We start from the raw sequence: 17506 nt of genomic DNA on the forward strand, positions 1-17506 counted from the left end.
TCGATTTTTCCACGATGGAATGCAAAAGTAAGAAGACAATGTCAATGAACGCGAAGCAAAAGATAGGTTGAATTTTCAGCTGCAAAGCAGGACTCTAGTAAAATATGTCCATTAGTGAAGTGTGAAAGTGCTTGAATCGTATGGCCGAAAGGAGAAGAAAAAAGGGGCGAAATTGAGAGAAGGTAAGGAAAGTGCTTGCTCCACATGTTATGTGAGGATAATGTAAACAAGTAGAGACATATTCCATTATGCTAAAGAGGCTGCCAATTTTGTTCTCTTTTGCCTTTTGTGAAATGATGTTGGTCAAATTAGGTCATGGGGTCGAAATACTTTCATACGAGTGAAGTAGCCTTTAGGAGAGAAAGAAAAGAGAAGGGGGTAGAAGAACGCATGAGATTCTCGGGACGCTGATTCGCCACACTCGATATGCTGACTTTGTAACTTGTTCGAGATATTATAGTCTCAAACTTCTATGACAAAGTAAAGATGACGATTTTCCCATGTTATATGAAATTCTTTGCACTAGAATTGAGCATTGGCCATGCTTCAATGGACATGCTCAAATTACAATATATGTCTGTTACATTATCTATCGCATCCATTCAGTAATTAAAATAATACCTAGGACATTGCATTGGTCCTTATTTAACCAGCACATAAAGTATTGCTAACCCTAATTGCGATGATAGGACATGCAGCTGTAGGCATGAGGGGGGTGATGCACACCAAGACAAAAGAATTTCTTTGAAACCGAATATAGAAAATATCTGAGCAGCCGGGCTTCTTGGTTTGAGAATTTATGTAGACCCTAGCTTTTTATGGCAATGTATATCTCATAAAAAATGTATAATTGGTCATTGACACTCCAAAAGGATGTCGACACGAAGGAAAGTGGTAGATGTGCTTACAAATGTTTTTTTAAGACTTAATCACAAAATAATACCGCAAGTGTCGATTGGGCATCAGATCAAGCGGGGCCCATGGATAAGATGATTGACTTCCTTTAAACATCTAATAGAAAATTGCCACCATCATTTAGTAAATTTTAATAAGATCACTGAGTATATAGGAAGTCAGATCTGTCATGTTATATGGCGGTTTTCGAAATAAAGTAAAAGGGTGAGAGGGAGCAATCAGTTTCACCATTAGCGATCCTCTCGGGCGTCATTACTAGAGTCAAAGTGTATAATTTGAGCCACGACTGCTCGTATTGAGCGAGTTCGTCACCGCCTCGCCTACACCACAGACAAATCATGTATTCCTGAGACTGACAGATGAATGAGGATTCGAACTTGTGATAAGACCCAAGGATGCTCCAAATCTTATGAAAATAAGTGTCATCCATGGTTGGTTTGAAAAGTATTTCTCTAGTAAACTAGCAACATTATCATCTCTCCTAGAGTTGCCAACCCAGGCTCAATGACAGTGTGTAATCACATGTACCCTCACACCGGGAAAGGGTAGTCTTCGCTCCAGCACCATCTCCTAGGCTTTTTTACCTGGGTTTGGAGGGAAAAGAAAGGTTTTCTTCTGTCTCAAACTTCACAACTTTACAAAACAATGTTGTCATGTCATCACCTCACTCGCCCAAGCGAAGCGTAGTCTGCTCTGCTTCCATTCTTTTTTCCATCCCCAGCTCGGTTATTGCCGAATGAGCTGTATTATTGCTGCGAGGTTTAGAGGATAAGGTTACGGAAACCAGTGAAAAAGTGGGTCTTTGATCAGACCAATCCTTCATCTCCACATCTTCCAATCACATCTCAGCCTCTTTTCAGATGGCCATAAACTATTCTTGTGGTGCTATTTTTAAGTGAATAATCAATCTTCCAAATGCATGAGAAACCTCATGTCATTAGCATTAAAAGCTGGCTTAGTCATTCTCATCTCATCTCCCTTTGTGCTTCTCGAGTTGCAAGCACACAGCCGCTAGAGATTTTTGTAAGTTGCTGCTCTTGTTTTTTATCATGAACTGATGTGCTTTTGTTGTTGATTGTATTTATTGATGGTGATGTGACCAGTTTTCACCTTTTGAGTAAATTTTTCGCCATGAAGCAAAGAACAACGGACCATATGGAGTAAAGTTTCCATAATGAGTTAAAAAGGGTCACTGCGATACTCATAGAAACCCAACCCTCTCTCTCCTTCTCTCTCTTCTGCAAGTCCAGCTTGCTAGGAAGAAGACAGTAAAGTTAACATCTTTCCTTTCTCTCTCTCCTCCCTCATGCATTGCATTTGAACAAACGTTGGTTTTTGTCTTTTCCAACTCCTCCTTTCTCTCCTCCTTTTTGGGTGTGTAACAGTCCTCGTCCAACTTCTGTCACTGGTGCAGTGGTGCTTTCATGGCCTTGACATATTAGCCTCTGAGTCTGAGTCTGTCTGATTATTTCTTGGAGGTATTCAGGCCAGAGAGAGAGATAGAGAGAGCAGTTTTTCTTGGTCCCGGTTTGTCCATGCAATTTTACCCTTTTGAGACACTCTCTCCAACAGCTCTGTTCCATTTGGAGCTTATTGGCACAGAGGCAAGGAAGATTCCTGATTTTATTCTCTTCCCCTCCTCCTCATTCCCAAGAAAAATAGAAAGAGCCCCATTTTTCTTCCATTTATAATACGGCCACTGAAAAACTATGGTCGGGTTGTTTCTTTTTCTGGTTTTTTAAATAATTTCCTTAGCTGGTCAAAAGAGAAAAAAAAAATACAACTTCCTATATTTAAAACAGCTTTTATCATTTTTCACCATGGCCATGATTGAGCTATAGGAAAACCCCTCTATATATCTGTGCCAAGACCAGCAACTCTCCCTAGTTAAACACACAAGAACTCACTCATTCTCTCTTCTGGGTCACTGGCTTTAGGTGCTAAACAAAGCGTTAACTCTCCTAAAGGAGGGGGCTTTGAGAAATCGAGTCTTGGAAAGCGAGCATTTTTATCAATGGGTGAGTACTGGTCTCGTGCTGAGAACAAGCAGAGAGTGGTGATGAGCAGCAATGGAGATTTTGAAGAGGGAGATGTGTGGTCTGTTGTGAACAAGGGAAGGGAAGACCCAAGCCCCACCACCATGAGAAACTCCATTCACAAGAGTCTCACTGCTTCCTCATCTGCATGGCAGTACCCAAGTGCTCCCAAAACGATCCCAAGGAGACCCTCCAATCAAGAAGCTGTGAAGCTGGGCCAACGGTCCTCAGCCCCGGTCAACATCCCCGACTGGTCAAAGATTTATGGGAACAAGAGCGGCGATGGTTTTGATGGCGAGCATGAGCATGGTCATGGCGCGTGTGGGGATGATGGTGATGATGGGGCTGGTCATCATGTTGATGATGGCGATGATGATGATGATGATGATGGCGACATGGTTCCTCCGCATGAATGGGTGGCTAAGAGGCTCGCAAGGACTCGGATATCTCCATTCTCTGTGTGTGAAGGGGTTGGGAGGACTTTGAAAGGGAGGGAACTCAGCAGAGTGAGGAATGCAATCCTGACAAAGACCGGCTTCTTGGAGTGAATTTCTCTTCCTTGTTTGTCCTCTCCTCTGACTTTTAATTTTGTTCAATGTCCGCGGCAAAAGTGCGGCTCTTATGTCTACGATGAAATTAGCTTAGGGCCAGATCGGCACCCTTTCGAATATATATCATGTGCGAGGTCTCGAAATCATTCGTGAAAATCTCTATTTTGTTTAGATTGAATGCAGAACTTAGTCCTTTTTTCACTCTTTTAACTTCCACTCCAAGTCATCTTTTCGAAATCCACATCTTCAAATGTGCCTCCAAAGAAAGTACTCTTCAATGGGGTCATACCATCTCTACCGATAGAGAAGTCAAAGCTGCCTTCTCTCTATGGTTTTGTTTTTACTTTCTCTTTCTTCAACTGGTGCACAAAAAATAAAAAAAGGGTTGGCAGATGCCGAGATTTCTTTTGCCGCCTTGGATGAAGTTCAAGTTGTGATTCCAAGGAGTTTATGAATCAAGTGTAGTTGCTATGAACAGGTGAAAGAAAATGAACAGAGACTGAGAAGCAGTATTGATTCATTGCCTGTTGCTTCTTCTTGCCCTTTTCAATCTGATGTCAGGCGGCTTGTTCATGTCCATATCTGTGATTGTGACCACCAAGTAGAAGATCTGTTGAAGAGAGCCTTCTGCAACAAAAAAATGAACGAAGATATGGCCTTTTTCCATGTCTTTCACAATGCTTCAAGTTCAACACTCTAAACGACTTCAAAGACTTTGCAATCTCCCATCTGGCCTATATCTAATAATTGTTAATGAAAATCGTCAACCGGCGGAATTAAATCCTCACCACATAAGTTTCATTCTACTATAATACACGTTAGGAGCATAATCGTGCGTTGCACGGGCGTAAAATTTTTCATTCGTGTGGAAGTGTAATATGTATTTTCAATGTAAATTATTTGCGAGAATCGCACTCTGTTGCATATGAATCTTCCTCTTTTGAACAAAATAAAAGGGAATCTTAGTTTATGTATGTTACTTGTACAATATAGAGACTCCATTACAGTTTAAAAAAAATTATTGATTGTTATCATTTGACATGGGAAAATTTTTATATGTAATCGACCACGTTTTTAAAAAATCATTAAGGCTCATTAATTTTTTGTTTTTTTTTTCCCTTTTGTGTTGAACAAAATCCATGGAATGAAATGGGACAAACACAGATCCTAGTTGCAAAGCAAAATGAGCGAAGAGTTTAAGAAAAGTATTCATTGCAAAGAATGATGAATCCCTTACAAATAAGAGTCTAGTGTGTTATTCTTAAAGACAATTACTAAGAGCTTGATACTAAAAAATCTTATAGAGAGACAAATCGATAGTAGACCTTGTCAATCGAAATGCCAAATTTGGAAAAAAAAAATTTGAGATTCATATGAGACGTAGCGTTTTTGAGATTTTTGAGCTCACTCCATTTATCAGGTCTAGTCTGCGTAGATCTAACTGTAATTCGGCCGCTAGCTCAAGATGCTTCCGAGCCATACGAACGGGCTGGGACAATGACTCGACAAGTCGGTTTGGGTAAACAATTAGTCCTCCCTCCATAATCCGACCGCCGGAACCCGACCGAATTCCTACGGGCTACGCGAGAGCCCGGGCCCGCCCATTCGTGCGGCTTACGCCGCAGAGCGGAGTCAACAAAGACTCGAAACGCACGCTTTGGCCTTGGACAGCGGATTCAGAGAGAGAGAGAGAGAAAGAAAGAAAGAACGAAAGATGTGAACTTTACTTGGAAAAGTGGGAATTCAATTCAATCCGTATAAGACGAGACAACCCGATATTATATAACTATCGCGGCAAGGTTCCGTGATGGAAAACTTGGGATCACAGGGAAGAAGTACGTTTCTTTCACGATCAAAACATCCCTTCTTCTCCTCTTCTTCTATATTATACTCTTGTTGTGATGTAGAACTCTGCACTATTTCGATCGTTCTCGCTTCTCTGATATTGACCCATTTGGTTTTTTCCTCCCCGTCCAGCAACCCAAGTCGTCAATCAATCAATCGTTTCTTTGAGCCCCCAAAAGTCTGAATCTTTGTCTTCTTTTTTCTGGGTTTCGTGTTTGGTATGCTACTGCAGTGCCTTTTCATACGCTAAGTTCTTGGTTGTTTCGCTCTTTTTCGGTTTTCAATCTATTTTATGTGCTCTTGATTATGTGGGTTTACTGGTGAGAGAGAGAGTGGGTTCTTGTGGGGGCACAGACGTGATGTTTCGGTGCTTGAAATCTGCAGAGTGTAATCGGAGTAGGACTGCCATGGCTAAAAGCTCTTTCAAGCTGGAACACCCTCTTGGTTCGTAATCTCTTCGTTGGTATTTTGTGTTTGCTTTGTCTAAATTTTTATTTAGTCTCAGATGAATTACTGATAGCCATTGATGCCGTATTGGTTGCAATAGAGTTTAGTCCCAAATGAATCCTGATGTTAGGTTTTTTGAGTGTTTATTTGGGTGAAGAAATTGCATTGCAACATGGTGAATGTCGCATGATATTTATACATGATGGAATTTCGAGGTTATTCTCTAGGTGGTTTTTGAGGGGTGATCATTGCTTGTATTTGAGGCCACGACTGAAGGACTTTATGTTGGTGGCAGCGATGATTTGGAATTTCATAGTGGAATGAGTTATTTGTAATTGAGCTTGACCTGCGGGTCCTGGCTGGCGGATGAGTTTTACAGGAAATATTTGAAGCAATTAAAGTTTGGCACTTTCTAGGACATGCACACTGAACTTAAGTAGAGAGTTTGATCTCTCTTCACCACTCAAGGATTATCTTTGGATCTTTAAGAAAGACCCTTCTGAGTATATAGTCATGTTTTAACTGTTAATTTCTTTGTGAGTACCAAAAATCTGTCTACACAACATTTCTTTCTCACGTGTTTAATGTTCCTCTTGAGAGCCTAAGAAGGGGGAAACTTCGTGTTCTGAGTCTTAATGTACATGTCTAAGTTTAGTAACTTTTCTGGGACTCTGCATTTATTATTTGTTCCATGTTTCAACCTCTTTGACTAGAGTCATGGAACTTTCGCAGAAGTAGAATGGCATATACAATGCATTGCTTTCATTTTGTCGACATGCTATACAGTTAGACAATATCAATGAGGTAGTGTCATCTGTCAATATAATTTCTATTTGATCTTGTTCGAACACTTGTTAAAGGTTTTCTTCAATGATTGCAACATCTTACGTAGGAGGATGTATACTATTGCGGATGGTTTTGCTTGCATTGTGCAATTGCCTTTCTCTACTGGAAAACCTTATTCTTTGTATAGTTATCTTGTTGTCACTGCTGACGCAGTTTTCTTTGAATTTGGTGGATCGTGTACGCATGACCTTGTGTGGAGCGCGCTTGCGCTTATATGTACAAATGTAGATTGTATGATCTGTTTTCTCTGGCTTTGGTCTAAAAATCTGTTTCATTGGTGATACTTTGACATTATCCCTGACTTTATAACCCTTTATCATACCAGAGAAGAGGCAGGCTGAATCTGCACGAATTAGAGAGAAGTATCCTGATAGAATTCCGGTAAGAACTTTCTCATCGACCTGCCAAGATCTGTTTCAGTGTTGTGGCATGTAAATTAATCGCATTTGCTGCACAGGTTATCGTGGAGAAGGCCGAAAGAAGCGACATTCCTGACATTGATAAGAAAAAGTAAGTTGCTTCTTGCCACTTAATCTAGCTGATGTAACTCGTGCTACTGAAGATTGCTTGTGTCTTGGAAGTTTTTTTATTACGAATTTCAGTTATGCTTGGCCAGTTAAACATATGATGTAGGATATTATATGATAAGTTAATCCAAGCTGAAAGTTTCAAGTATCATTCATGCATGTACTCTTATGAATCTTCCTGAATGCAGTTTTCCACATTAAAATGCATTAAATCCGGTGGTTCTTTACCCAATTTCTTGTAATATGAATGTAGATACCTTGTACCTGCCGACTTGACAGCTGGGCAGTTTGTTTATGTTGTTCGGAAAAGGATCAAGCTCAGTGCTGAGAAGGCTATATTCGTCTTTGTAAAGAACACTCTACCTCCTACTGGTGAGTGACGTGACTTACTGAACCAGGATGCCAGTTTCATTTCATTGCTTTTTTCTTTCTGCGTCTCACTTGAGGCATCTTTCCTGATTTTCAGCTGCGCTGATGTCTGCAATGTATGAGGAAAACAAGGATGAGGATGGTTTCCTTTACATGACTTACAGTGGAGAGAACACTTTCGGTTTCAGGAGGCCCCAAGAACTGTAGCTTCACTTCGTAGATAAAACTGAAATGTGTAAATTCTCTCTCTTTCAACTTAGTGATGCTACCCTCTTGTCTATTCTTTTCAATGCATAGGTCAGATACTTCGAAGTGATATTAGGGAAAGCACTCCCATGACGCTACTCTTTTACTACTCTTGACTCATCTATTTTCAGTTGCTTTCTACTCATAACAATGCTGCGTAATGAGCTTCAAATGTTGTGTTGCAAACGGAGGAAATACTCCATGGTATAGATGTTTGCAAAAGCTTAAGGATTTTGTAGGGTTAGGGCGAGGGACAGTTTCAATTGCAATGACTGATGACTCATCTCCTTGACATATGCATCATAGGAAGATTTGTGCCTACCTTTTGGGAGGAAACTCAGTCTGGCTCGATCTTAATGTGATGTGCATGATTGAACTTTGCAGTAACGGGTGCAGTGGAAACGCAAACCGAGGAAAATAGAAATTAGAAACTTGAAACTACGTGTTGAGAAACCGTCCTACGGAGCAGTGAGTTCTGTCCATTCATCATTTGGCAGAGCCCTTTTTCCGGGAGAGATTATTGAGCCATCTGATGCTGTTAGATGCTCTGATCTTGATCTTTTGTGTGCCGTCTGTCGGGCCGTTTTGATTCTACTATACCAGCCCTTGTAAACAGCTCTCTGGCTACTGCCTTATCCATCTTTCTTGGTTTTGCTGTCATCATCATCACCTCCCATTGCACCAATCCCACCAGCACCCCCATTGATCTGCCCAGCTTGGTGCCTCACCTGCCATCAGGTCTTTTTTTCTGACTTTTAACCTTGCCTCGCACAGAAGGATTATGAGAAAACAAAACAGAAACAGGAATCAACGTCTTGACAGCAGACATTAGTTTTGGCCACTTCATTGTTTATGGGAGTTTTACACTCGACCCAAGGGGGGGAGAGAGAGAGAGAGAGTGTGTGCACACGCACCTTTGGATGACCAAAGCAGAGCTGAAACTGAGAGAAGATGTTGATGTCGGGAAGGAAATGCAATGTAGGTTGGATCTTTACACTGGAGGAGGTAAAAAATGATATGCGAGGAGGGGCTGTCTACTATCCCCGTTCATGATCGACGTTGAAAGAGATTTGCCCAGTCCAATGGCCAGGTTACCCACCTCCCCTTCATCATCATCATAATCTCACTAATGTTCTATAACATTGGGAACAATAAGATCATACAGTTTGACTAATCCCACAGGATCATATGCCTTTATCCTTTCGTCTCAGCACGCTGAAAATTTCCTAGACAGGATAGTTTCGCGGGAATTTTGACCGTTTGCTTGTCTGGCTTGGCTTTTGCTTTTCACAAAAACCTTTCCCTTGCACTCACCGATGAAACGAAACCGTCGGGTACAGCAAATGCAGCTTCTGTTTCGTGTTTCTTCTTTCGCTTCGGCATATCTCTTTAGTTGTCTGAGAAATCCTCTATGCGCTCGAGACGAACACTCACTCTATGGGCTCGAATCCTTCATTTGTGTCCCCCCCTCAGAGATTTGCAATGCCTCATCAGACTTAAAACTCATCCGCCTTCTCTTTTCCTTTCCTCCTATCGATTCCTAGCCGCATGTTTCACGTTCTCCTTGTATCTATTACACGTTTGTCCCTCGATTATCAAAATGCAATGCTGCTCGTGGTTTGTCAAGAACTTGTATGTTTCGTTAACCCAGAGGTCCGTTTCCCCTGGAAAATTTGGAGCATAACATTCGTTGTCACATCGATGTGTATCGTTCTTTGTTGTTGCTAATTCAATTTCTAGTTTGATTCCGTCGATTCCACGTCTTCCGTTTGAACATCTGTGGAGTTGCATTTTTCATATCATTCCCAAAAATATGTTGTACGATATATTTGGGGAAAATTACCAAAACAATCATAAACCTATTGCAATTGTGCCAATTCAATTCTAAACATTTCGCATTTGTACCAATTCATTCCATTGGGCCAAATATGGCCGGCCAACGCTAACGTGGACACTGATGTGGCAATTTTTTAATTTTTATTTTTATTTTTTCGAATTTTTTTATTAATTTTTTTATTTTACTTTCTTTTTCCCTTTCTTTTCTTTTTTCCTTCATCTTCAACCTCTGGCCAGTCGCAGGTCCGGCGACTGGCCAGAGATGGGGGCTGGCGAGGCTCGACCTCGCCGGCATTGGGCGAGGCTCGACCTCACCGGCGTTGGGCGAGGTTCGACCTCGCCGTTGCTGGGTGAGGCCGACCTCGCCAGATCTAGCGAGTTTGGACTCACTGGCAACTGGCGAGGTCGAGCCTTGCCAGGGGCAAGCGAGGGTGAGGGCTCGAACTCACCGGCGCTGGCGAGGTAGAGCCTTGCCAAGGGCGGGTGAGGTCAACCTCGCCAGTTGCCAGCAAGGACGAGCCCTCACTAGATTTGGCGAGGCTCGAACTTGCCGACGCTGGCAAGGTCGGCCTCGCCTCGCCAGGGACTGGCAAGGCCGACCTCACCAGTTGCCGGCGGCGTCGAGCCTCGCCAGCGACGGCCAGGACAACTGCCGAGGTCACCCTCGCCCAGCAACGGCGAGGGCCATCCTCGCCGAGCCTTGCCGGCCCCCGCCTCTAGCCGGTCACCGCTAGCCGATGGTTAAAGATGAAGATGAAGGAAAAAAAAATGAAGGGAAAAATAAAAGAAAATAAATAAATAAATTCAAAAAAATATTATTATTATTAAAAAATTGCCACGTCAGTGTCGCTCGGCTGGCCGGTGTCCATATCAGCGCCAGCCGGCCAAATTTGGCCGGATGAACTGAATTGACATAATTACAAAAGGTTTAGGACTGAAGTGGCACAAAAAAAAGTTTATGATTGAATTGACACAATTGTAATAGGTTTAGGACTATTTTAGTAATTTTCCCAATATATTTGGCTGACGCTCTATTTTTAACGATCAGTTTTGCGCTGTTTTTGTTTCCCTTTTCTGCCTGTATACACCATCTTCTAGTGTAGGCAGTAAGAACGATTCTAAAAAGTTCGAATTCTTGAGAATATACAAGTTAAAAACTGCTGAATTTATAGGGTCTTTCGAAAGTCGGCATCTCCTTGAGCTGAATTCACACACGCTTGCTCAATACGAAAACCTAGATGCATGTTTAGAAATAAGAGTAGCACTTGGTGAAGTGAGGACCGCTCATCCTTCTAATTAAGGGTGCGTTTGTTTCCAGGAAAGTGTTTTTCGAGAATCTGTTTTCCGAACTTGCACCTGTTTGGTTCGTCAAAAATGATAAGTCAACCGAAAACACTTTCCGGTCAAGGGAAACATTCATGTATAAAATTAGGAAAGTGAATTCCCTAAACTAAGAAGGTGAAAACACTTTCCAGAATTACTAATCTTGAATTTGTTAATATTTTTATTTTTTCTTTTCTTTCTTTTTTCTTTTTCTATTATTCTTATAAAATATTTTTTAATTGAATTTTTTTATTATTTGTTATTTTTAAAAATCGAGTTTTTTACTATTTTTAATCTTTTATTTTTTCTTTCTTTTTCTTTTTCTGTTTCTTTTCTTTTTTCTTCTTTCTTTTTTTGTTCTTTTTTAAAAAATTGTTTTTGGCAATGGTGGAAGAGTAATTTTCTTTAGCATGCGTTTTAATTCCACCATATCGATTTTTTAAAAATAATAAAAATAAAATTATTTAAAAAATCGATATTCTTTTTCACCTGAAATAAATTCAAGAGATTGAAATCATTTTCCAATGAAATCCAAACATCAGAAAACAATTTCAATCATATATCGTCAAACAAAGAAAAACTAACCATATTCCTAGAAAATGCTTTCTGGGAAATCATTTTCCTTTATTATTAAGTTTTCCGTGAAACAAACATATCCTAAGACTCCACGGTAAATAAATGATTCGAACAACATTTTTCTTAATAAATGACCTCTTGTATTACTCAAAATAACCAGTCAATGTAAGATGATGTTTTCATATATCAATAACAATTTATGTTTAAATATTTTCGCGAACGGTTCCAACATCATGCCTCTTCCTTAAAGACATGTCAAAAAGAGATGTCAGATCTACATCGATCAAAGCGAAATTTCACAAACAAGTGTTTCTAAAGAAAACACCAAAATGATTGTTCTCTGGTTCTAGCTCGATGCACAGTGATCAAGCATTTCACGAAACATATTTTTTAAATGGGTTAATACAGCGAAAAACACCAAACTAGTACACCTGTAATAAATTTACTCAAAACTAACTTTTTGACCACCAAAAATCCCAAACTTGTATATTTGTGACATATTTACCCTCTGTTAAATTGAATTAAGACCACGAAAATTCACAAACTTGTACACCTGTGATAAACGGATGGTAAAATCCCAAATCGGTACACTCATCAACTGCCATGTGTCATCAAATTTAGAAATTAAATGGTAAAATTTAATGGAAACTAACGAAAGGTAAAATTATCATAGATGTACTGGTTTGGGTGCATTGAAGATGTACCGGTGTGACTTGTCACACGGGTGGTCGAGTCGGGTCGGGCCAGGTCGGGTTTGGGTGCATTGAAGATGGGTTCAATCCCAATTGACCAATTTCTTTGTAATATAATTTAACAACTCATTTTTGAATCTAAAATGTCGTGAAATGAATCTAGAATTCTTCGAAAAGGTGAAGACTGACTTGCTTGGATTTCCATGGGGCTGGCTTGGTTTTTAAGCAAGAGGTGTTGTGAGCACAACAATAGATTTGATCATGGCTTGGCGGCCCATCCGAGTCAAAGAAGTGCGAAGCATTTCTTGGACGAGCCTAGATAGCATTTTCTTTCTTAGGCCCAAGCAGGCCCACAAAGGCCCACCACGGCGCACTCAGGCTCTATCATTTCGTGAAGAAAATTAACTATATTTCAAATAATTGGCGAACCTAGGCAAGGATTTCAGGCCCGATATCTGATTCAGTCCGCCGATAGATCAAGTCATATAGCTTTTTTTCCATTCGTTTTCCAATTAATGAATGAAAATGAAGTGTCTTTCAGCTAAATCTTATCTTAAATTTTCACGCCACATTTTATGTGTCCAATCACAAATTTATATTTATTTGATATTTTCTACGTTCAATGGATAACAGTTGCGCGAGCGCACACAAGCAAACATGAATAACTTGGGTAGGGGAGAATGTCTCGGACGGATTGCCAAGTCATCAATCCGAAGAGACAAGGATCATTGGATTGATGGATAGGACTCAATCTCCATGATTGGATAATGAGACGAGAATTGATATCCACCAAGATGTATCTCCATCATCGGATTGGTTGGACGATGATTGAATCTCTCTATCATTAGATTGAAAGGTGCGAGTGAATCCCCACGTTAGATTGGTAGGTGGTGAAGCACACATAAATAACTTGGCTAGGGGAGAATGTCTCGAATGGATTGCCAAGTCATCAATCCGAAGAGACAAGGGCCATTGGATCAACGGACAAGACTCAATCTCCACGATTGGATCGTGAGACGACGATTGATATCCACCAATATGTATCTCTATCATCAGATTGGTTGGATGATGATTGAATCTCTCTATTATTAGATTGAAAGGTGTGAGTGAATCCCCACCGTTAGATTGGTATGTGGTGGTTAAATCTCTACCATTAGATGAGAAGTGAGATCAATGGTTGTAATTAAAGCGACTCTTATATAAATAGAGAGCTATTCCCTCATTTGTATCATCTAACTTTCAAGTAATAGAATACATTCTCTTCTAGAATTGTTGCGACCTAACCCTCGAAAGCTGTCTCGGGAAAGTAGGTTTAGAGGTATTTTATTAAACTCTCCCTAACTCCATAATAGGCGAGAAAAGGGAAAAAGAAGGAGAAAAATCGATTCCGATTCCACTGCATAAGACCGAAATATGGTCGGCTCATTATATCCATGTCCAATGATAGACGAATATAACATAATGGGTTAATTGATAATCTCGCCGAAAAGAGTCGAAGGAAAAAAAAGCACGTCGAAACGAAATAATAAACCCCATTTTGACGTTCTCGTTTTACCATAACATTACAAGGTAGGTTATCCGCAATTTTTTCGGGTTAACTTCAATCGAATTAGATGGATCAATTACATTTACTCGTATAAGTTAAATACGAGATGACGTATGTAATTATCGATTATCCCTCCCGGCTTTTCATATCCAAGAAGGAAGGTAAGTTATCTTTTTTTGTGGATACTAAACTATTTTCTATTTTGCTTCGTTGTAAACTATCGACAAGTGAATTTTTTTTATATGTAATGAAAATATATATATATATTTTTTAAACACTCAAAAATCAGATAACAAAAGGAAGAAAGAAGAAAAAAGGATTTTTCTGAAAGACTTCCCGTCCCAAGAGGAGCAACCGGGGCGGGAAATTTGAGATGAGTCCACACCATCACATCATCTTACGCCGACTCCATTTCAGTTCCAAATCCACACCATATTCCTGTTGACACCTCGATTTTAAAAAAATAAAAAAAATAAGTACAAAAAAAACTCTTGTTCTACCAAGACCGATTGGGCCTAATATGCGCATTCGGCCCACTGCGCGTTTGGCTTATCTTTCTTTCCTCGTTTGGGCCGAATTTGGCCCCCTCTTCTCTTTTCTTTATTTTTGTCTTTAAGCCCAATTTATTTCCTTTGAGCCCATTTCTTTTTACCCCCAATCTCGCGCCTGTGATCCCCTTTTGCTTGCTCACACTTGTGAGCAGAAGATGGTGACGAACAGAGGGTGCATCTGTGATTGAGAATGGCGGTGACGAAACAAACGTGATGGAAGCATATCCAGGTAAGGTTCTAGATGCTTGCTGAGCTGTAGAAGTCGTTATCAGAAAAACGGAATGCACGGTGGAGGCGCGGGAAGATATATACTCACTCGACTGAAGAGGGAAGGGAGGGAAGAAGAAAAATCGCCGGGGAAGAAGGGTTTTGAAGAGGAGAGCGTTCGGTTTCTCTGCTTGCGCGGAGGAATTCCGGCAAATCTTTTCCCCTTCTTCCATCGTCTGTTCACCGTCGCCGGAGAACAATCCCTGTGAATCACCATTTCGGATACACGAGACACCACGGTTCGTTACTTCGGAAGTGCGAGTCGGTGTTGTTCGTCACTGTTTAGCCACACCAGAAGACTCCCAGAGCTGTCACATTCCTGTTCGAAGACGATCGTGAAGACTTCACGCTGCTTCCAAACCAGGTAAGACTTCTTTCTCTTATATGTACTGTTTTGGCCGAGAGAAGTTGATTCGATTTTCGAGTTTGTGTGAAAATCTCATGAAATAAGGCTATTTGTTGTAGAATAATATGATTTAGGCATCTGTATATCACTTGTTGATTGAGAATCATATCGAAATCAAATCGGAATCTCGTTTTTCAGATCGCATATCATATGTTCGACAAAATGCTTGAAAGAAGAACCGAATTGATTTTTGTGAAATCAGTGCGTAGAACTCGTTCTTTTATGCTTGATGTGTTCTTAGGTTGATGAATCAATACTGAATCTGTGTTTTTCCTTGATTTTGTGGCATATTCATCATTTTTCCGAGTCGGCCATTGATGGAACCTTCGACGGAGATCCATTCCATTTTTGCCGGAGTGATGCCTGCGGTTAGAGGCCGCTTCAGTTAGTCTATCTCACGATTTGATTTGCATATATGTTTCCCACGTGCAGTTAACGTGATTTTTTGAGTTTGAGAATTTCTCGCTGGAGTTAGTCCGGCGATGTAGAAACTGTCGGCCAACTAGTGGCCGATGGTCATTAGCCGGCTGCGGTTAATTGAAGTCGACGATTGAAGGTTGAAGTTGATGGTGCTATGGAGTTCGTCGGAAAAAAAGTGTTCTCTGTGAAAACGTGAAATAGCTATTCTCAGGCGAAGATGAGGGCGTAGAAAGAAAGCCATCGGGGAAGAAGACCAGAGAAAAGGGAATAAAGACAATGAAAGAAAAGAAAAACTAGAAATAAAAAATAATAATAAGAGTTGAATATAGTGGAGATGAGATCGCATTCTAATCTGGCTGGAGGGCTCAATTTTAGTGTGAATGGGCTGAATTTGGAGTTGGGCTAAATGAATAAAAAAAAGTTGGAAAACTTGGGCTTGAATTGTTGATAGCCCATCAGAAGAGACCCAAATTCGGACTGGGCCGCAAGAACTGATCTGAATTGCGAGTTTGACTGGACCGCTAGCGTCCGGGTGGCTAAGCGGACCGGGTCCGAAGTCCATTTTTCTATAATAAAAATAAAAATAAAAATAAAAATAATTCAGAATATTCAAAAATAAAAAAACCCAAATTCGGACTGGGCCGCAAGAACTGATCCGAATTGCGAGTTTGACTGGACCGTTAGCGTCCGGGTCAAACCGGCTAAGCGGACCGGGTCCGAAGTCCATTTTTCTATAATAAAAAATAATATAAAAATAAAAATAAAAAATAAAAAAATTCAGAAAATTCAAAAATAAAAAATAAAAAAATAAAAAATGTGAGAAAAGCTAAAAAAATGTAGAATTATCTTAGTTTGGGACTTTTAATAAGCACTTTTGGCTTGAACAAAAATTGAACCCAAAATTGAATAAGCCTTTAGGGCTTTACCCTAGGGTTTTTTTATTGTTTTTTTAGAGACGATGCTAGGTCGCTGTTTGTGCACTTTTATTTTGATTTCATTTGATTGTGTACTTTAAATTCATTGATTGTTGTTTTCCCCTTTTAGAATGGTTAGGATGAAAATTCAAAATTCTCGATTAGTATAAGACTGCCGTGGTATTTTGGTTAGCAAATAGTCGAGTTTAGGTACCGAAAGGGCATTAGTTGAAAAACTAGTGTAATCAAGTCCCCGATCCCTAAGAATCTCTGGTTGCGTATGTTTTCGAGATGACACTCCCGCATCTCGATTAGGATTTCTAGCTAACCCTTAATCATGGCTAGTGGCGGCTCCTATTGAACAAATAGATTTAAACGACCAATGTCACGCGAGGTATGGACTTAGGGAGAGTCCAATAAAATACCTCTAAACCTATTTCTCCCGAGGAGGCCCTCGAGGGTTAGGTCGTGACAATTCCATTTCATTTGGTTACGCCGACATCACTTCCAGTTCCAAAGCCCCTTTTTACGCTCGGAAAGGAATCCACGAGAAACCTTGAGGAGGAAGAGAGGTTCGTCGGAGGAGGAGGAGGAGGAGGAGCGGGAAATTTGAGATGAGTCCACACCATTACATCATCTTACGCCGACTCCATTTCAGTTCCAAATCTACACCATATTCCATTTCATTTGGTTACGCCGACATCACTTCCAGTTCCAAAGCCCTTTTTTTCACTCAGAAAGGAATCCACAAGATACCTTGAGGAGGAAGAGAGGTTCGTCGTCGGAGGAGGAGGAGCAGAAAATTTGAGATGAGTCCACACCATCACAGCATCTTACGCCGACTCCATTTCAGTTCCAAATCCACACCATATTCCATTTAATTTGGTTACGCCGACGTCACTTCCACTCCAGCCCAAAGCCCCTTTTTTTCACTTGGAAAGGAATCCACAGAAACCTTCCCGAGTCAGAGGAGGAGGGGGAGGAGGAGGAGCGGGAAATTTGAGATGAGTCCACACCATCACATCATCTTACACCGACTCCATTTCAGTTTCAAATCCACACCGTATTCCATTTCATTTGGTTACGCCGACATCACTTCCAGTTCCAAAGCCCCTTTTTTCGCTCGGAAAGGAATCCACGAGAAACCTTGAGGAGGAAGAGAGGTTCGTCGGAGGAGGAGGGAAGAAGAGCAG

General features: G+C 40.6%; 2 protein-coding genes across 4 annotated transcripts; both read left to right on the forward strand.

Moving 5' to 3' along the window:
* Positions 1-1850: 1850 nt before the first annotated feature.
* Positions 1851-4424, forward strand: LOC115677944 (protein S40-4-like). The gene has a single exon (XM_030601185.2). It carries the CDS (start codon positions 2930-2932, stop codon positions 3497-3499), a length of 570 nt encoding a protein of 189 aa, XP_030457045.1. The 5' UTR covers positions 1851-2929; the 3' UTR covers positions 3500-4424.
* A 737-nt stretch (positions 4425-5161) lies between these two features.
* On the forward strand, positions 5162-7939 carry LOC115677945 (autophagy-related protein 8C-like). 3 transcript variants are annotated; one of them, XM_030601186.2, is made up of 6 exons: positions 5167-5337; positions 5732-5791; positions 6966-7021; positions 7098-7150; positions 7421-7539; positions 7634-7939. In XM_030601186.2, exons 1-6 carry the CDS (start codon positions 5310-5312, stop codon positions 7741-7743), a joined length of 426 nt encoding a protein of 141 aa, XP_030457046.2. In that variant the 5' UTR covers positions 5167-5309; the 3' UTR covers positions 7744-7939. The 3 variants fall into 3 exon arrangements, with proteins under 3 accessions (XP_056159931.1, XP_030457046.2, XP_030457047.1); XM_030601187.2 differs by lacking the exon at positions 5167-5337 and adding an exon at positions 5352-5565; XM_056303956.1 differs by lacking the exon at positions 5732-5791 and having other exon boundaries at positions 5162-5337.
* Positions 7940-17506: the final 9567 nt, after the last annotated feature.

Source organism: Syzygium oleosum, unplaced genomic scaffold, assembly GCF_021117445.2.
Source record: "Syzygium oleosum isolate NSW1041296 unplaced genomic scaffold, Sole_v2.1 Sole_v2.29, whole genome shotgun sequence".
Taxonomy (NCBI): Eukaryota; Viridiplantae; Streptophyta; class Magnoliopsida; order Myrtales; family Myrtaceae; genus Syzygium; species Syzygium oleosum.